The 21,404-nt window shown below is 49.0% G+C and overlaps 1 protein-coding gene across 9 annotated transcripts in view; it reads left to right on the forward strand.

The window, feature by feature from the left end:
• LOC138521540 (signal transducer and activator of transcription 5B) overlaps nucleotides 1-21,404 on the forward strand; it is a 1,967,228-nt gene that overhangs the window by 950,453 nt on the left and 995,371 nt on the right. For all 9 annotated transcript variants that reach the window (XM_069634461.1, XM_069634460.1, XM_069634455.1 and 6 more), the window contains one exon: nucleotides 10,633-10,776. In XM_069634461.1, the coding sequence (XP_069490562.1) occupies nucleotides 10,649-10,776 (128 nt within the window). In that variant the 5' untranslated portion in view covers nucleotides 10,633-10,648. The remainder of the gene's footprint in view (nucleotides 1-10,632; nucleotides 10,777-21,404) is intronic.

The following is a 21,404-nucleotide window of genomic DNA, read 5'->3' on the forward strand; positions in this document are numbered from 1 at the left end:
ATGAAGTGCCGCATTGAAATCACTTACAGATGTTCCAGTACCTGAGGCACCTGCTCCACAGGAGGGCGTGCTTTCAGGGGCGTTCACCTTATCTCCTTCGGACCGTACCAGCTTGTTCTTGCAGAAGGACGTTTTGGCCTAGGTCCGTAAAGTTTGGGAGAAGCCACACTCTGGACTGTTTGTCAACAAGAAGATTGACGCGCGTTACAGGCTCCATTCTTCGGAAGAGGTGGCCTTAGCGGCATGTCCGCCCCCCTCCTCCACAGTAGTGGCGGCAGCCACTTTGCAATCCAGACCTGCGTCATCCTCTTCTTCGACGGCTACACAGGTTTTGGCCAAAGAGGATAAGCTTCTTGGGAGGAAGATTTTCGCTAACGCAGCTCTGCAGCCACGTCAAGCCAATGCAGAACTGGTGTTAGCGGGGGCGAATATGAAAGTGTGGAAAGGTCTGTCGGAGTTTGAGGAGTTTATTCCCACTGAAAAGTTGGAAAATTTCAAAGCGGGTTTGTCGGACGCCAGGGTCTTGGCACAGGATCTCCTGGAGGCTGCGGCGCACTACGTCGACACCTCGGCCCGGGGCCTTATGCTTGGTGTGGATACCTCTCGTCAAGCTTGGCTGCACGCCACCAAGTTCTCCAAGGAGATGCAGGATAAGGTTTTGGACCTGCCTTTCGATGGCAGGGAGCTTTTTCACTCTACAACAGATGTGGAGATGATCAAAACTAAGGGCAGCACTCAGACCGCCAAGTTCTTGTCTGTCCTGGTTAAACCTCCCTTCAGGACACCGAGATCGTTGTCAAACCCTCGGCCTTCCTCTGGTTTCAGTTTTTTTTTAGATTGGATATCCCACAGGGTTGACACCCCTTTGGGAAATTCCCGCTAAAGGCAGCAACGGAGTCTTTTTTTCCTCCCGCTCCTTAGCCTCCTCCTCAGGGTCAGGTGTTGCTGCCACCGACAAACCAACAAAATAAGGGTTTTCTGCGCTCTCAAAAGACCCTGGTGGGAGGACGCATTGCGTCTCATTGGGAGGTGTGGCAGACCATCACTGAGGAAGGGTGGATCTTTTCAGTCTCTCGGGCGGGCTTCCGGTTCCCCCTTCCCCCTACCCCACCCATTAATCCTCCCTTCTAGCAGTCGGAGTCGCCCTCCCTCAGAGCTGAGATTCAGAAGTTACTGGATCTCAGGGTGGTGGAACCCGTTCCTCTAGGAGAGCGAGGGGAGGGCTTCTATTCCCGGCTGTTTACGGTGCCCACACCCAACCAGGCTGGTTTGCGTACCATCCTAGACCTTTCCCAGTTCAATCTCTCTCTACCCCAAGAGAAATTCAAGATGATCACGCCCTGTCAGATAAAGTCCTCTTTACAGAAGGGCGATTGGCTCAGCGTGGTGGACCTCCAGGATGCGTATATGCATATCCTGATCTGGAATCGGCATCGGAGTTACCTACAGTTTTCTGTGGGGGAGCAGCATTTCCAGGTCCGAGTGCTCCCTTTTGGCCTCAGCTTGGCACCGCATGTCTTTATGAAGATGATGTCGGTTATCGCAGCTTATCTTCGGCTACAGGGTATCCATGGGTATCCGTATTTGAACGATTGGCTGCTGCGCAGTCCTTGTCCGCTGAAAGCCTCGAGCAATCTTCAGTCTCTCCTCCAGCTTCTGTTTCACCTTGGGCTGTCGGTGAACTGGCGGAAATCTTCCATGATGGTCTCTCAGGACCTGACTTTCCTGGGTTTTCATTGGAACACGATCGACTGCAGAGTTTACCTGACCGGGGACAGAATGGTGGATCTGTTGGCCATGTGTCAGATGTTTGCGCAGTCGGAGACCATGTTGGCCTGGTGGTTCCAGAAGCTTCTGGGCCTCATGTGTATTTGCTCTTCCCCTTGCTCGACTCAAGATTACGGACGCAGATGGCTCTTTGGAGTTCTTGGCGTCAGGCTGTGGATCCGGACTCCAAGATAATATCAATTCCGGCTCTCTTTTTATTCTTTTTTTTAAAATTATTTATTTATTTATTTACAGTATTTACAATATTATACAGCAAGGACATCAAAACAGGCCAAAATTGCAAAAGAAAGCATCAGACAAAATCAAAAGAAACCAGTAAACACATTCCAGATCTTCTCATATGAAGACAACTTACATTTCAATTTGTAAATCAACTTTTCAGTCCTAGACAGACGATGCATTTCCTGGACCCACTCCTCAAACGAAGGAGGAACCCGACTCTTCCACCCACGAAGAATCAGTCACTTGGCCACAATGAAAGCTCTAAAAATCCACTTTTTAAGGGATGAACTGACACCAGCCAATTTGGAGTCATCACCCAAAATCACTGTTCTAAAATCTAGGTCAGACCCTCCACCCGTAATACTGTCACACACATCACAGACCCTATTCCAAAAATCCCTGACACGCACACAACTCCATAGCATATGTTCCAATGACCCAACTTCTTGGATGCAACCCCAACAATCATCAGTATCAGTCATACCTCTTCTATGTAGTGTTTCTGGGCACCAATACACGCGATTTAAAATCTTAATCTGTCGAGACCGTTCACTCCGATTCAGCGAGCACAATGAGACATTACCACACATATTCTGCCAGGCCTCAACCACTCCAAACTCGCCGCAAGTTGTCATTACTCTTATAATGTGATACAATTAACTTGTAAAGTTTACTGGCCAAACCATGCCCTTTTCCATTAGAATCTGTCAAAAAAATGTTCACATCTAAAGTGTCCGACCAATCCACCTCCCCCACAGACCTCTTCAGGCGTCTATAGGATGAATCGGACAATCCATCAAAACTCCACTTCTCTCTCAATTCAACAGCCGTCAACCACCTAACATCATTACCCAAATCGGAGATCTGTTTAATACCTGACCAGAACCATTCAGGCCAAAAAACAGTCCTGAATTCATCGCTAATCCCAGGATTCAGCCAGATAGAGGCACCCCTGCATTTAAACGCCTCACAACCCAGCAATGACCAAATTTGCACCCACGAGGTGCGCAGAAATGACGTGGTCAACAAACTACCCCCTGGAATTTTAGTATTCGTGGTCAGCGAGGCACCGGGGCACAAGGGCCCATAGGCATTCGATTCCGCAACCGCCAAGCTGTTCAATTCATCCTTCAAAAAAGGAACAAAAGAGTGTGCAGAAAAGGCCAAATGATAGGCCTTAAAATTCAGTACTCCCAAACCACCCAAATGGTCTGGAAGCTGTAGCTTCCAAAGACTAAGTCTTGGTGGTTTCCGGTCCCCTAAGAATTCCTGAACAAGACGGTCCAGATCTCACCAGTAACTATTCTTAATTTTCAATGGCAGCATGCTAGATACAAAGTTAATTCTATGCGTCAAATTCATTTTCAGGGCATTGACTTTACCCCAGAGGGAAATATTAAGCAACGACCATCTTTCCAATTCCATTTTACAATCCCGAATAACCACACATGTTTTCATCCACCCTACGGGAGACCGGATACGTCAGCCATACCTCCAAATAGCGCAAGCGCACATCACACCAAGTAAACCCCAGCCCAGTAACCAGAGTCTTATCACACCTGTTGGACAGAGGCAACACTTCTGACTTCAAGCGGTCAATTTTGTAACCTGAACAATGGTGATAGATGGTCAAAATCCTCATCAGACATGTCAGGGACACTTCCAAATTCTGCAGCACCAATAAGAGACTGGCTTTCATGAGAATGGACCTGGTGTGGTGGTCGTCTCTCAGCAACCTGTCGATGGGTGCAGGTTTCCAGGACCCTGCTCCGATGGTGAGGATCACAACGGACTCCTTCCTTCATATACATTTTATGGACTAGGAGTAAGGTGATCACTAGGGTGAGTAACCTGGTTATTTTCAACAGAATAAAAGAACTATAACACATTTACTCTTTCAACGTTTCGGGGTTCCTGTCCCCAAGCGTCAATTCCTTCAGTATCAAAATTGTTAGGCCTCTCAGGGTTCCCTTCCCCATTCTTATGCCTCTCTGTTTCACAAAATAAAAGTTCATCACCTCTGTTAAGCCTCTTAGGGTTCCCTTCCCCAAGCTCAGGCCCCTTCAGTTTCAAACACAAGTTCAGTTTCTCTTAGGCCTCTCAGGGTTCTTTTCCCCAAGTTCAGGCGTCTTCAGTTTTAAACAAAAAGTTAAGCTTGTCAAAATGTGCCTTTCTCTTGTTTATAGTTCCTTTTTTTCACACACAACCTTCTCATGGGATAATATCAGAGACTTTCGAAAATGCTGTCTTACTTTCTCTGCTTGCCGTGCCCCTGGTACCTTTCCTTTGGGTTCCCTTTCTCTTCACTGTACCTCTTGCACATTAATTTCTTTGCTTTTGTGCACCCTTGCACCTGTCCTTTTCCTTTCAATGTCTCTTGCACACTTGTTTCGTTCACCAATGCTCACTTGCACCTCCACTTCACTTTCTGGTCACTTGCACCCTTCTTGATTCTGTCTTTCCGTGAAACACTACTAGCTCCCTTTTGGCTGAGTCAATGTTGGTGTTTCAAGTATTTCTTCTTCTTTATTACATGGGTCCCAGACCCCTTTAACTTTCTCATATGTGCGGGTCCCAGACCCCTTTGGCTTTATCATATACCTTGGCTCTTCACTACACACTCCACAATGCCCCTCTTCCTATGGACAGTAGTGGACTTTAGGTTCACAAAAGGATTTTCTCTCGTTTTCCTGCTGTGTCACTTTACACTGTTTTCACTTGCTTGCTGTTTCATGCCTCTTAGCAATCTGTCACTTGCTTTTCTTTCTGTGCCGCTTTACAGTTTGTGCCTTTCTCCTGCTTCGCTGCAGTCACAGGCACGCTCCTGAGTTTTTCACTTATTGACTTTCATGAAACTCACTGGCAACGTCGCATTGACGGGCAGTGTGCCTCTTGCACATTCCTTTCCTTGCTTTCGTTCCCCCTTGCACATGTCCTTTCCTTTCCGTTACTCTTGCACACTTGTTTCACTCACCGGTGCCCACTTGCACCTCACTTCACTTTTGGGTCACTCGCACCCTTCTTGTTTACTTTATTCCACTTTCCGGTGCTCACTTGCACCTTTCCTTTCATCCGTAAATATCTTTGCTCCTCCATCTTTAACTTCCTCCGGGTCAGTCGTTTTTCAAAGAAACGAGCTGGGGGTAGAGCTTTGTCTTCGGCTGGGGCCCCCTCTTGAACAGCCTCGCTGCCACTCTGAAACTTGAGGAGAACCATCTCTGGTTCCAGAAGTACCTCAAGACTTTCCTCTTTGTTTCTGCCTTCTCTCCTCCCCCCTCCCTGCTGATCTGTTCTGTCTCGGCATCGTGCACCTGTCATCCTCTGACTTTCGGGCCCAGGTACCTGCTCACCCTGCCACCCACCTGCTCTGCCTCCTGGCAATCCCTTGCACTGGGGTCTGTATCTGTAACCCTACAGCTCCCCCCGCCCCCTGTTTTCTGCACTTATCAGACACACCTGGTCTGTTTCCTTAAACCTAGCACTTGCCACTTGCCGGCTGCACTACCACTGTTTGTTGTGTTTTATTATTTATGCATTTATGTTTGATTTATTTGTATTCCTTTTGCTCAGCACGTTCCACCCCCCCCACCCACGCACTTTCCCCTTTCCCTCTCCCATGCACTTGCGCGTTCTCAATTTCACTGGACCTGGTAAGATTGTTTTGTTCTACCTTATTCCCCTCCCTTGCCTCGTCGCACTCTGAAACGCTTGTGTACGAGCGCGATCCAAATACAATATCAATCAATCAATTTCCTTCACTTTCAGGTCAGTCGCACCTTTCTCATTTATCTTCAAGCCTTTTCTTCCTTTCCGCTCTCTAAGCGCCTCTCACCCTTTCCCTTTACTTTCTGCCATCTTTCTTGCTTTTTGTTGCCTGTCGCTTGCAAATGCTGTCCTTTCTCTCTTCCCGCTCCAGCTAGCCGCACGCTCCTGAGTTTCTTATCACTTTCCCCTTTCAAACTTAGCGTTGCGCTGGTGAGCAGTCATCTCAGGGCATATTGGATTGAAGTCCGGGTCTCACCACCTGCCCCTTAGGCCCCCTTGGGACCGGCACATGTCCCAAGGGAAAGAGTGCTCCTTTGCATGCCGCCAGCAGGACACGGGCTGCCTAACTCCCGTTTCTTGGAGACCAGGCTCCCTAGCCAGGCTGCAGCCCCTCATGGGAAACAGGCCAGCATCACGGCATGCCGCTCTCCTCCTGATCCTCCAGGCTCCTCTCCCTTCAGCTCCCTGCTCCTTGGGTCTTCGGCTTCATTAAGGATTCACAGCTCGCTCACTTGATTGTGCAAAACCACACCTTTTTTACTTTACATAGAAGTCAAGTGGAGTCTGGTGTGAGAAGTCGGTGTGAAATGCCTGACCCTATTAATGGGACACCCTAATGGTAGTAAGTGACAGTCTTCCTTTTGTTCCTCAAGGTGTTTCATGCAGGTAATCCTTACTACTCTCGGTTTCCTCTTCTTCTTCTTCCCAGTATTGGTCAGAAATGGAGAGGGGGAGATGGAATGGGATTGCAAATATCCCATGAAAGCAGGGGAAGGGGTTTCAGATTGGAAATGGGGATAGGGGGAATTGAATTGGGCTTGAGGGTTACTTCTATTTATCAGAAGATATTGACAGCGTGGATCGGAACATTCTCTAGCCTTGGTGTGCGAACTCTTTTCCTCCTCTTACTTGGACCATGAATAATGGGCTTTGAATTTGGAGTAACACGACCTGAATCGGGGCCAATAAAGTCATAATACCCCATGAAGGCATCTGGAACAACTTCCTTCTCTTATTGTTCCATGGGTATGCCGCGTCTCACCTGGGGTATCCTCATGAATGTAAGCCAAGACTCCCATACCCAGGTGATGCTCCCTCGTTTGTCCACCCACAAGGTTGGGATCCAAAAGCGATGGCCCACCCCTGGCCACCTGTATAGAGGGTTCTCTGGGTTTGCATGGGGGAATACCCCTAGGTTTCTCACAATGTTGAAAAGATGTGACTGTTGGTTCTTTAGGTACTTCATAGGACAGTGGGCATGGCTAAAATGTGTATGGAGACCATTTGGTGGTTTTGCTTCTACTGATGAGGAAGGAGTTGATCTGGCGTAGGACTGTTAGTTTAACTCCAATGTGGGTCTCTTCAGAAGTATCTCGTGGCTTATAGTGCCAAAAGTATGCTCTCTGAATTTTCATCTGTGCTGTATTTTCGTCTGTGTTATTCTTCAGTGGGTCCCAGAGCTGATTATCTACCCTTAGAAAATATACAGCCGTGCTCTGCCTCATCCAGAAGGTTGTTTAGATGAAGTCCCTGAGGGGACCGTATATTACTTTTTAAAGTACTTTTTAAGGAATGGAGTGTTTGAGCAGGGGTGTAATCTAGTAGCAGGCCTCAATATATTCACTTGCCAGTAGACCGTGACTAGCGATAATTGAATCTAGGTGGTCAAGAAGTGGTGGTGTATTGAGTGGGCGATTGAATTTTATTCCTGGCTAGTAGCTTCCATATTCACATGTTTGCCCCTCATTAGCAGGGTCTTGGGTTTATGCTTTAATGTGCACAGACTTCAGAAAAATAGTCATTTGCAGTAGTAATGGAATCACTGGAAGGGATTGGAATATAGGTTCTGATCTGGATGTTTCCTGTGTAGTTTTTGTGTTTGGGCAGTTCTGCGGGCTATCAGGATTTTGAATTTTTGAATGATTTTATACATTTCCTTAATGATGTGTTGTGCTAGTTCTTTTCCTAAGGAGTAGTGTGCTTTCTTGCATTTGACTCCTGCCGTGTAGAAACGCAGCTGTTGATGGTAGACAAGATTGTCTGATTGCAGGCTGTTTGTCCTCACTATTTTCTCCAAATTACAGATTCCAGATTTTCCTTTTTCGTCATACGTTTTAATTTGGAGGTGAGACAATTAGCAAATGTCTTCTCTTGTGAGTTTTATCAAAAGGTTTCCACGAAGTGATGCTGACCAAGGCTGAAGAAACAAAGTTATGAATGTTGCTATTTCTCATCCGGTGTAGTTGTTGGTCGATCTGTATTAATGGTCAGTTTGTTTGTTTCAGGTCTTTCCAGCAGAGCCGACTTCACTATTTTTATCACCTGGAATGCTATTATTAATGGCCAAAACAGGTGCTAGTTAATGGTCTGTTCGAGATAATAAAGTACCCACTAACAAGGCTACTTCTGATTTTAAAATCGTAGGCTCCTGTGACGATTTACTAGTCGTCGTCACTTCTCCCCATGGGGAGACCCTTTCCCATGAGGCTAGGGAGGTGAGGCTGCTACCCAATATTTCCCTGATGGGTGGTTTAACATTGGAAAACCTCACGGGGAGGGACTACCCTGGGGATAAGGACAACCACCTCGATAGAATTAGGCACAGCATACCCTCCGTAGCCATTTGCCACCTTTTGCCCAACCTCCACTCCCCGAAGACCTCCCCCCCCCCATCCAGGTGATCCTCCCGCACTGGTCAACCCCCAGGAACTGGATACAATAGCGATGGCCGTATCCTGGCCAACTGGATGACAGATCCTCTGGAATTAGCGGGTGAGACAACTTCAGGTTTCTCACAACATACACTAAAAACTGCTGAAAACAAGATACTTTTAAGTGTTTTATATGTCAAATTTGACTATGAAGCAAACAATGCACAGTTTTTAATTATGTGCACCAATCAGCCTAATGAAACAGATTAATGCCTCTGTGTAAAAAGGCAGCATTTCCTTTTTTTAAATGTTGTTTCAGAGTGCCAGCGGTAACATTTTGATAATAGCAACGACGGATTGCCTGCCCTTCTCGTTTTTTAAATGCATTTCTAACACACTACGCAAAGTGCTTCCCTTTACTCCAGTAGAATTAACTGACAGATTATTAAAGCTTCTTTTACCAAAGGGGCTAAAGTGAAGAGATAACAATCGAATACAATCAATTTTGAAGAGAGAGCAAATGACTAACTGGACACTAGCCATCGTAGTTCATGGTTAATGTTGAATAGGGTGTAGTTTCAATAACATATGTTTTGAAACTGTCATTACATGTTGTTCCCAACCTATCCTTTTTAAGTTGCACAATAATCTCATCTTAGTTTCCTGCCCCAACATTGTAGAGGGCACAGATGTCATTAATTTGCTAGAATTGCAAAATGGGAAAATAAAACATTTTGTGATTATTTTAAAGGCAAAGCAGAGATCAGAGCATGTGTTCTTCTATCTGACTGGAAACATTGAATTAGGTGGAAGATGCCTTTAGCTGCCAGAAAGTGCTCCGATTCAATGGTGGTTCACCCATGTCGGTCATGTTAGCAAATCACTAAAAGACTGGTTGTAATTGTTTTTTTAAATTGTAGGTCTTCTAATACAATACAAAATAAGCTACTGCCATCTTTGTCGGATTTTAGACGCTAGAGTTGACTCAAAGATTATGGATCCTGATAAATGATGGTAGAAGGAAAAGGGAGAAAGCAACTGGTCCATATGCTTACCCCTGTTTCCCTTCAAATTTTAGAAAGATCTAGACTAATGGCACCCGTCACTGAAGGAAGACAAGGACATTTGTTGAGTAGCAAATCTCTGGGTAAGTTGGTTGCTGGCTCGCCTGCGATCAAGGGCTCTGCAGCATATCTGTCAGTGGTTGGGGGCGTATTGCACAAAGGATAAGGCACATCTAGTTCCCAGGGACCAAGATCATGTGGTCCCTCCTCGGACTGGGACCCATATTCCTTTGCAGGTCTGGTCTTCCTAAGAGGCTGGATACCTTCCTTGCTCTGTTTCCACTCACGTCCTATATCTAGAATCCACATGTTCGCATGTGAGGTCACCGAGTCTTGAGTAAAGGAAACCAGCAGATAATGGTGCAAAAAGGACGAGACTGCAGCCACGTGAATTAGGTAACACATGGAGTGTACTGTTTCTAATATGCTAATCCCAGCTGTACAACACCTTTAAATTGTACATACCTATTTAAAAAGATGTATTTGAAATTACTTTGACAGCAACACAATTTATGACTTCCTACTTGATGCTGGGCATTGAATCTGGGATGGATAAGAATTCATACCCAATTAAACAGTAGCCTGACACTTAGGACTTTTACTAGTCCTAAGTAGGGGGGATACCTGCATATTGTTGCTCCTTTGTCCCGGAGCCAGACTGTCCAAGGGTATACGTATGGGCCATGCCTGGAAAGGTATGGGAATCACAGGATGTTTTCCCCGACGGGGGCTATCACTTAGACATCCCCTGGGAGGAGCTGTGTTCATTCAAGGCCCACCAGCCAAGGCTCCGACCATCACACAACAGACCTTTTAATGAGAGGTCTACTGCAGGGCATAGTCAGCCACAATCTTCCCAGCATGTGCCTTCTAAAAGATTCAGAAGCTTCCTACCTTGGTGTGGCCGCTGATAAAGAGGCACCCTACTAAATGGCCACTGGAGCAATCTTTTCTAATGCTTGCTATCCCATGGTTGCTAGGTTACGGTTTCAGGTACACTTGATGGGGAGCTTGTTCTACTGGTAAACTGGCACTTTCCGGAGTCATTTTTTTCTGTTTAATGTCTTTGGTATAAGGGAGTGCAAGTTCTTATTGCATATTTATTCTGTCCTTTTAAAATCGTCTTTCATTTCCCGTTTCAGGTGGCAACAGAACACAATGGCTGTTTGGATCCAGGCCCAGCAGCTGCAGGGCGATGCCTTGCGACAGATGCAGGCTCTATATGGCCAGCATTTTCCCATAGAGGTTCGACATTATTTGTCTCAGTGGATTGAGAGTCAAGCATGGTATGTTAATAAACCATAAATGCTTGCAGCCCTTTTAGCTCACACAATGTATCTCTGTTTTGTCGCACTCCAATAGGCATTGAATCTAGTGCTGCTTACATTCGTTTTTTAATTATTTGTTTAGTAATTTAAATTCGTTATTATAGTTATTATTTTCATTGAACCATCTGATTGTTTTTCATATGTTGCTTACAACTGAAAGTGGGCACACATGTTATGCAGATAGGAAGGAATCTGTCCAATTACATATTTACACATTTACATAACTGGATATTAACTCAAGTTGCATTATGCGTGCAAAAGTAAAAACGTGATTATGTGGCGCCAGTAGGAGCCTGGGCACTCTATCATCTTCCGCCCAGCAACAGTGGGGAGACCTTGGTAACAGGAGTTGATATACAATTGACTATACTCCTCCGTCCCTTCCCCTTTCCTTCATCTTGGTGGGTGTGCCCCAATATGGGGACGGTACCGGAACCTTTGGCAGTGAAAAAATGTGAGCTTCCCCCTTACGTTTGGTATAGCGTGTGTGAGTGCGTTCTGGGTGTGGGAACGCTCCAGAGGCCCTGCCCTCGAGCGCTTCACCTCAGTCCCTTTTTCCGCACGGACGATGTTGGACTTGGCAGCTTGGCATGGACATTTGTTGCTGTTCCGATACTGGTGCTGAAGATTTGATTCAGGTCATATTTTCGTAACAGCTGCATTTTCTTTGGATGTCTTGGTGTGGAGCAGGTCACGGGTTCATTGTAACCTGATGATATGCCTTGGCTATTTTGCACTACATGAAACTGAAATCATTTGAATTTATGTTAGAGGAAACTATTTCAATCGATGCTCATTTGGTCCTCATGGAGACTGTTTGCTAGTTTCCACAAAATAATGAATATATCATTAGGATAGAAGAGAGAGGAAGGTCTGGACTTCTCCAGCATGGGGTCTGGCATGGATTCACATGATGATCATGAATATTCCGTCGTCAGGCTGGGAATCCTCGGGGAAAAAGAAAAAATCAGTTTGTTTTGTTTCTGAACTGTCTTTCTACTAATAACCAATCAATGGTCTCTGGGTCATACTGCCCCCAGCCAATGACTGCCCCCCACCTAAGCCCCTCCTCTGGCAGCCATCTTCAGATTTTTACTGCACGTTCAAGCGTTGGGAGTCCTCGTGCTATAGCTCTCGAGCTTTTACTGCGTTTTGGAATTTTTCAAAGAGTTTAATCTCATTTTTTTGGTCAATCGTGCCTCAAGCTCCACCGTTTCTACTTCCGATCAACGGGGACCTGTTTCGGAATTTTCTACGCCCCTCAAGGGCGAAGTTTTCGTCGAGTTTCGCTTCTTGGAGGATTCCAGATGGCTTTGAGGCCTACCCCGCGTGCACATGACCCAGGACAAAGGAAACACGATGCCCGGATAAAAGCTGTTCAGGAGCTGCCCTGGATGCGGATTGCAGAAGTTCTTCAAGGAGGACGAGCATTCTAGATGTCTCTACTGCCTTCACAAAGACAAAACGCACGTGGAGAAGGACTGTGCGTTTTGCAAAAACATGTCGGAACGGACTGTGAGTGATCGGCGGAAGAAGTCAGAGCGATCTTCTAAGACCTTTGAGGACGCTCTAGCGACGGGGGCCCAACAAAAGGCAAAGCACCGCGAGTCCGCGCGCGCCGGGAGCACTGATCGGTCGGGCTCCTCGGTTGCCAGGCAGGGCGCCATTTCACCGACACCATCATCCACGAGACAATGCTCTGGCTCGGGGAAGAGGAAATCGGAGAACCCGGGTAAGCTTTGGGAGAAGTCCCGGCCGATCCTGACGGAGACAGCTGAGGGGGAGCGAGGCAGTGACCCTCCCCCCCCCTAAGGTGAAGGCCTCAAGTGCGTCCAAAGTCGTGAAGACCTTGATTCACCCGGCTAAGGCCTCTATCGAGGGAGTTGTGGCGGCCCTGGCGAAGTCTGTGGAGGCGACCTCGGGGCCCAGAGTTTCCCTGCCACCGCGGAGGGAATCCTCTTTCCAGCCCATTGAGAAGACCCTCGTGAAAACCACGGACACAGATACAGCCTCTGAAGAGGAGCTGGCTGGAGTCGCGAAGATCCTGAACAAGAAGTTCGAGGAGGTCCAGTCCCATGGGAGGTATCCCGACGAGGTGGACGAAGAAAGCGACGGAGGTGCCGACGAGGAGCCCGTGGAGGCGAAGGATTCCACTATCCAACCGTCGCGCCCGTCGCAGCCGGTACCTCGGCTGCAGGACAACTCGGGAGCAATCTTGATGGCGTTCCAGGCCTTGTGTACAGAGATAAGGACAAGGTTGCCCTTACCCCCAACGGACGATCCAGCGGAGCCTGGACCGTCAGGAAGCCCTCCAAGCAAGCGCAGTAGAATTCATCCCCCTCCGCCCTTCCAGCCTTCATCTCCTTCCCCTGATCCGAGGGATGACATGGGAACAGAGATGGCCACGACAGGGACGGATGGCGACGTTGGTGACGACGGGATGGGCCTCCCATCACCACCTCCTCGGGCCTCCTCGCCCGACGAAATTGCCTCCTTCCATGCCATAATCGCCAGGGCATCCGTGCTCTTCCAGTTCTGCCCCGACAGAGAAAAGAAGTTCCTCTCGGTTCCATTGCTTGACGACATCTGGGACGAAGGGCTGTCACTCCTAAAGAACCCATCCACGACTCCTGCCAAGAGAGACCGGTACTAGAAGAAGTACTGGCTCCCGGATTCCGCCCCCATGTGCCTTGGGGCACAGCCGACCCCAGATTCGGTCGTCTCTGCGGCGGCCAAGAAGAAAGCGGCAGGGGCGATGACTTCAACCTCCCCGCCGGACGGCAAGGGGAAGAATCTGGACGCCATGGGACGACGGGTTATCTCGTTGGTGGCGGCGACAATTGAAGCGGCCAAAGCCCTCGCAATTGTGGCCCACTACGACAGGGAGCTGTGGTTTAAGATCGCTCCCCTGCTGCACTTCCTCCTAGACGACAAGAGGGCTGAGGCCCTGGAGATCCTACAGGAAGGTGAGGTGGCATCGGACCACGCCGTAACGGTGGTCATGGACATTGCTGACACCGGTTTTCGCCAGATGGGCAACAGTGTTTGCCTTCGCCGGCGTGGTTGACTCAAGGCAACCGATTTCCGCCAGGACGTGCAGACCAAAGTTCTGGACATGCCTTTTGACGGGAACAACCTGTTTGGCAAGACAGTGGACGAGTCACTGGAGGCCATCAAGGCCGACAAGGAGACGGCTTGGGCCTTGGGGGTTTTGCAGCAACGACGGCCGCCCTTTCGGAACTCCGGAGGCAAGCAACGTGCCTCCAAAGGATTCATCGGCAACTTCTTGATGTACCACCAGGTAGCCCGCTCCTCGTCGCAGGAGGCCTACAGAGGACGCGGCAAGTCAGGAGGATCTCGTTGTTGTCGCCAAGGAAGCCAAGGCAGCAAGGCCGCTGCCAAGCAGGACTGAACCGGCCGTAGCGTCGGGCCCCCACCTGAGCACCCCGGTGGGAGGCCGGCTGATGACGTTCGTCAGCGTGTGGGAGTCCATCGCCACCGACCGATGGGTGCTGGATGTCCTGGCCCGCGGGCACACTCTAGAGTTTCTAAAGAAGTGTCCCCGCATTCCACCCGTGGCCAGGAAGGAAAACCATGTCCCTCAACTGCTGCTCCAAGTAAGGGCGATGCTGAAGAAAGGAGCCATTGAGCTCGTCCCAAAGAGGCTCCGGGGCTCCGGAGTGTACTCTCGTTACATCCTCGTAAAAAAGAAGACTGGCGGCTGGTGACCCATCCTGGACCTTCGTCGTTTAAACAAGTACATCAAGTCCCAGAAGTTCCGAATGGTCACCCTCCAGCACGTACTGGGACAACTGGAGGAAGGCAACTTCCTATCGTCGCTGGACTTGGAGGATGCCTACTTTCACATCCCCATCCTAAAAGACCATAGAAAGTTCCTCAGATTCGTAGTCCAAGGGCGACACTACCAGTTCAAGGCCCTTCCCTTCGGATTGAAGTCGGCGCCCAGGGTATTCACCAAGTGCCTAGCATCAGTGGCGGCGCGGCTGTGCCTGCAGGGGATCCACGTCTACCCCTACCTGGACGATTGGCTCATCTGAGCAAAGACAAGGGAACTCACCGTCGGGCACACAGCGAAGACCGTCCAACTCCTCATGGATCTAGGATTTTCTATCAACTTCGCGAAATCCCACTTGGTTCTGTCGCCAGTCGCCCTGTTCCTGGGAGCCAGGCTCGACACAGTGGTGCGATTGGCCTCTCCATCGGAGGAAAGGACGAAGGCCATCCTGGGCAAGGTGCAACGGCTGTCGACCATAGACGTGGCCAGGGTGAGGTCCATCAAGTCCCTTCTCGGCATGATGTCCTCGTGCACCTACCTCGTGCGCCTGTGCAGGCTGCGGATGCGTCCACTGCAAGAGTTGCTAGACGCCCGTTGGATGCAAGCGGGGGGCAGCTTCGAAGACAGGATCTCGCTCAACGAGACCTTCCGCCAAGCGATCCTGTGGCGCGACACCCGTGCGCATGTGGCGTTGGGTATGGACTTCCAGACCCCGACACATCAGGAGACGTTGACGACTGATGCCTCCCTGGAGGGATGGGGAGCGCACACCAGAGATCTCCACGCAAGAGGCCTTTGGCTCCCGGAGGAGAGGTCACTGCACATCAAAGTCCTGGAGCTCTGAGCCGTGTTCTGGGCCCTCACGTCGTTCCTTCCGTCCCTCAAGGCCGAGGTGGTGAGAATCTTCACCGACAACACCACCACGATGTTCTACATCCGGAAGCAGGGAGGCACCAGATCCCCAGCCCTATCCAGCCCTATCCAAGGAGGCTCAGGATCTGTGGCACTGTGTCGTCGCCCAAGGTATGTTTCTGGTACCCTTCCACCTGGCAGGTATAAAGAACACCATCACCGACTCACTCAGCAGGGAGCTGCGTTCGTACCACTTGTGGCCATCACCTCCGCACCATGAGTGGGAGCGATCCAGGCCCTCTCCTGTAAATCTCCATATCTGACTTTCTACGATACGAGGGTGGTGCTGAGGACGCACCCCTGCTTCATGCCCAAGGTGCTGTCGGACTTCCATCTCAACGAGCCCTTGGTGTTACCTGTTTTCTTCCCGTCGCCTTCGTCGCCGGCCGAGAGGACTTTTCACTTGCTGGAGGTGGCTAGAGCGCTGAAGTTCTACGTGGACCGCACGAAGACCCTTGGGAAGACTTCACAGCTATTTGTGAACTTTGGACCTGTGAACCAAGGGAAGGCCCTCTCGAAGGCTTCCATTTCCAGATGGCTCTCCGGCTGCATCATGCACTGTCACCGGTTGGCAAACCGACCGTTGCCTGACCATCCGAGAGCCCATTCAACCAGAGCGATTGCTGCTACCATGGCGTTCCTACCTGGTGTGCCCTTGCTGGTCATCTGCAAGGCTGCTACGTGGAGAACGACGCACACCTTCACGAGATTCTTTTGCGTCGACCGGGATTCCAGGGAGGAGTCCAGAGTCGGCCAGGCAGTGCTGTGCAACCTGTTCGCCTGAAAGTGGGCCTGGTGAAGGGGTAAGAGATGCTTAATGTTGAGTTGATGTAATGCTTAATGTTGAGCCCTGCCACCTCCCGTGGTTGTGCATGTATGTACTGCTATGTATTCTTGTGTTCATGAGCATGTGAATCCATGCCAGACCCCATGCAGGAGAAGGAACAAGTTACTTTCCTGTAACTGTTGTTCTCCAGCATGGGTCTGGCATGGATTGACATGCGAACCCTTCCTCCTACCCCTCTGCGGCTCTTCTCTTGCTCCTACTGTCACTTTACGTGCTACCAAATCTAAAGATGGCAGCCAGAGGAGGGGCTTAGGTAGAGGGCAGTCATTGGCTGGGGGCAGTATGACCCAGAGACCAGTGATTGGTTATTAGTAGAAAGACAGTTCAGAAACAAAACTGAAACTGATTTTTTTTTTATCGAGGATTCCCAGCCTGACGACGGGTAATATTCATGAGCATGTGAATCCATGCCAGACCCATGCTGGAGAACAATTACAGGTAAGTAACGTGTTCCTTATTCACATTGTACAATATGACCTCAGCTAGTAGACGACAACTGATAAGGATTGTGAACTTTTTCACCATAATGTTTTAAGGGTGCATTTGGTAGCAAGTCATGATTTTATTAAATTTGCACTGTAGGCATCTTCATGTATATATGATTACATGTTGTCATGGTATCTGTATCTTTTTGTGTATGAAAGTACTAACATTAAAAAAAAAATCTTATTTGGTTTGGTTCTGAGCCTCAGTTGGGGCCATGCCTATTGATGGTTTATGTCTCATGTGACACCTTCTTGGTATTTGTTGTGTGCACTCTTATCATTAACTTCAAAACGTAGTTATCTGGGGTTTCCTTAACCGAATACCTGCTACCCAGCATAATGATCCAGATGACACAGCATAGTTGAAACAATTCTGTCCCTTTGTAAGCTCAACATGGCTTCTGATTAGTGTCTTATAATGGGAGATGGTCCAAGTACCAGTAACATGTATTGATTACCCCTTGAAAACTCCTCTCTTACAAAGGGTCTAACAGCTTCCCCGGTTTCTTCCGACATAACCTCTGCTAGGGGGCCTTCTTTCCTACATCCGCGTAAAAGTTCAAAATGAGAAAGGATAAATGGCCAGGAAAAAGGTTGTGTGCCAGTGCTCAGCTGCACTGTACCCACGGAACTGAAATAAAGCCTGGGAACATGGTGTCTTGGCAGTTGTTGGTTTTGTAGGCTCTTCTGATTCAGAGTTCTCCTAAGTTAGGTTACAGACAACTATCCTCAGGCATAAGATCTTCAGGAAGAGGTGGTTTAGGGCATAGTGTGGAAATGCAGCATTCATCCTTGGCCAAATGCTGTATTCCGAATTTGGAAGTAGAATATCTTCTTATCGTTTCTCCTACCTTGGCATAGAATCTGCATACTTGATGATTTATGTATTCATTTGTGTCCGTTGTGTATGCACAATCTTGTCACCTTGATAGAAACCTCAGAGCACTACACACGGCCAGAATAGTGTTCATTTTATATTTAATTTCTTTGTTTAAAGCACAGAAATGGCATGATGCCGCTCCTCCACCTCTCAGGGTGAGTCAGTTGATAAGTTTAATAGTATAGCCATGACGAGCGACTATGGTGAGAGGAGGTTCAGAATGGGATTGTAGCCAGGTTTCTATAATGGCCAGCCAATCTAGATCCGCTATTTCGAGAGTATGTTTGGGTAATGAGCTGACATTAATAAGGGCTGATGTCCATACACAGTGGTGATTTTGGGTGTCTGGCGGGGCACAGGTTCAATTAAAGGAGTCCTTTGCAAATCAGGAGGAGGGACGTGCGTAATCCTTTGAAAAAGTGGGGGGAGGAAGGGGCAAAGGAGTGGAAATCACTTCCCATTCGGAATTCGGGGTCTTCTTTGCTGTTATTGGTCGCCTGTGTGTGTTCTCCTTTTTTTAAGAGCTGACCCTCAATGGGCAAGGTGTTACACCTGCTCTGATTCTTACGAAGGTTGAATTGTATTGAAGATCCACACTTCCAAGCTAGCCAGGTTTAAATATTTCTCCAGCATTGGATCTTTCATGGATTCACATGCTTAGAATATTCCCCGTCGTCGGGCTGGGAATCCTCAGTAAATTATATAGACCTTTTCCATAGGAAACATTTCTACACTTTTGTGTCCTATCTACGTCGTTTTGGGCCGCGTACGCCTGCGCCACTGGGACGTAGAGGTAGAAGTAGCCCCGCCACCGCGGCTCCCTCAGATTTCAATCGTCTTCCAAAGTATTGGGATTACCTCGAGGTTCTTCGACTTCCCTCGAATGTCTGTAAAGGCTTTGTTTCATCCGTGTGCTACTTGTGGTCTTAAGAAAGTGTATGAAGGTGATGGGCATATGGACTGTATTTACTGTCTTCACCCTCATCATTCGGCCGACACGTGTGAGATCTGTCAAGGCTTCTCCCAGAAGACCCTGAAGGACCGAAACAGACGCCTGGTAACTTGGCTCAATGACGGGGCGGGTGCATACCCTGCATCGGAGGTAGGCTCTACTGCCTCAAGATCTAAATATCCAGTGCCCCCTCGTCGCTCTGCATTGGCAGAGCCTCCGACGAAGAAACCACGTTCATCGGAAAAACACCCCTCTGATAAACATCCTGCGAGGGACTCTTCGTCAAAGAAAGCGTCCTCTTCTTCCTCCTCATCAAGAAAGGAGAAAAAATTGAAATCCTCCTCGGGAGACTGCCATGGCTCTACCTCGAGTCGAATGTCGTCTACCCACAAGTCGAGTTCGAAACCGGCGAGTGCGCCACAAGGCTCCGCGCCAAAAACTTTGTCATCGACGACGGTCAAATCGTCAACGTCTTTGTTGCCATCGGCGCCTGCTCTTCCCGCGATCACTTCGGCGGGTCAAACAGCGGTTGTGGAGAAAATGTTGTCGACGGTGGCACCTTGGGTGGGTTGGGTACCGGACGTTTTCGACCCGATCTTGCCTGAGGCCTTGTTGCAACCAGAAACGGCCCTCTCCATCTCGTCGGCGGAGGATGACCGTGGTCCGATCGTACAGCCGACTGATCTGGGGTTACGTGCAATCAGTTTGGCGGAGCTCCCAAGTGGAATTGCCATCCCAGCCGCCTTTTCCTTGCTGAATCCCCAGTCTCTATTGTCCCTGGAGGTGTTGAACACGTTACAGAAGCTGTTACAGCATCTGGACATGCAGTTGCCTCACACTAGTGTCCCGACGGTACCGCAGGCTACGCCGGTCGTCGCCGAACCAGGCCCGGCTCCTCGCTCGTCGACCAGAATTCCTACAACTTGCCAGGTGGAGGAAGATCGTTCTGGCCCACACTCGGAGGAGGGAGAACTGCCAGAATCGGAGTCAGAACGTGAAGGGTCTCTTTCAGACGTCTCACTATCCTCCTCAAGGGACCCAACATGGGAGTCGGATGCGGAGATGGAAACTCCAAAGAGCCCGGCACAACCATCACCGCCTGATGACATCGGGGCCTTCCATGCAATGATGGGGAAAAGCGTGTGCGGAATTTGGCCTAGCACCGGAAGAAGTAAAGAAAGATTGCTTTCTCTTCGATCATATGGGCAAGAGAAGAAAATCGATGTTTGCTATCCCCATTTTGGACCATGTCTGGCAAGAGGGGTTGAGTACCATGCGTCAGCCTTTCTCAGAACCAGTGATAAAAGGACGGTTAGAAAAGAAATTCAAGGCTCCGGAGTCAACCCCCAAATGCTTGATGTCTCAACCTTTGCCAGATTCCGTTGTGTCCGTTGCTGTGACCTCGCTTTCCTGGCCGCAACACAAATGCATGACCCTGCCGGACAACGATGCCAGGAGACAGGATGCGTTTGGAAAGAAGGTATTGTCAGTCGGTGCGACTACAGTGAAAGCAGCCAACTCCCTGGCCATTATGGCACGGTATGATAGAGAGATGTGGCATTGTTTGGCTCCTATCTTGGACCATCTGCCAGAGGAACACAGGAAGGCCGCTATGCTGCTAGTACGTGAAGGAGAAGAGGCTTCCAATCACTCCATAAATATCGCTGTAGACCTGGCGGAGGCCGGTTTTAAGCAAATCAATAACGGCGTAGTGTTAAGAAGGCAAGCCTGGCTTAAGTGCACGACTTTTAGACCAGAGGTACAATACAAGGTGCTGGGCATGCCGTGCGAAGGGGAACAACTGTTTGGCGAGAAAGTGGATGAAGCCTTGAAGGGCATGAAAGAAGACTGACCCGGCTCGGTCACTCGGAGCCCTCCAGAGTGGCAGAAATTTTCGTTCCTTTCGTCCTTTCAGAGGAGCTTCTGGAAACCCTAGGTTTGGATCACCTAGAGACCGAGGTTTCAGTAGACCCTCCTACTCTTCCCAAGGCTACAGACGAGCAGCCCAAGCTACTCGTAGAGGCAGAGGTTATCAGTCTTGAAGAAGGAGAGGCTCCTACTCATTGTTGGCGAAGGATCGACAGGCAAAAACCCAGCAATGACAAGTTTCAAGACGTCCTGGGGGGCAGAGTGTCTCGTCGCGTCGACGAGTGGGAACGCATAACAACGGACCAATGGGTTTTGGACACGATACACCTGGGTCACTCCCTACAATTCAAGGACAAGCCACCACACATTCCGCCAGTGTTCTCGCCACAATCCCATCTTCAGATACTGATGCAGGAAGTGATGCTTATGCTGCAGAAAGGGGCTATAGAATTGGTCCCGGTGGCAAGAAACCCAATGGAAAATGGCGTCCCATTCTAGATCTACGGGCTCTCAACAAGTTGCTGAAGAATCTAAAGTTCAAAATGCTTACACTGCAGGAGGTTATCCGATCGATACAACCGGGAGATTATTTATCGTCGCTAGACCTTCAAGGCGCATACTTTCATATCCTGATGCGTCGACGACACAAAAGATTTCGGCGGTTCGTCGTCGGACGAACCCATTACCAGTTCAAGGTCCTCCCATTCGGACTAAAATCGTCTCCCAGGACGTTCACGAAATGTTTGGCTCCAGTGGCAGCCTGGTTACGGAAGGAAGATCATCATGTGTACCCATATCTGGACGATTGGCTAGTAAGGTGATTATCTCCGGAAAGGGCACGGGAC

This window comes from Ambystoma mexicanum, chromosome 13 (assembly GCF_040938575.1).
Source record: "Ambystoma mexicanum isolate Mex_15411 chromosome 13, UKY_AmexF1_1, whole genome shotgun sequence".
NCBI classification, from domain to species: domain Eukaryota; kingdom Metazoa; phylum Chordata; class Amphibia; order Caudata; family Ambystomatidae; genus Ambystoma; species Ambystoma mexicanum.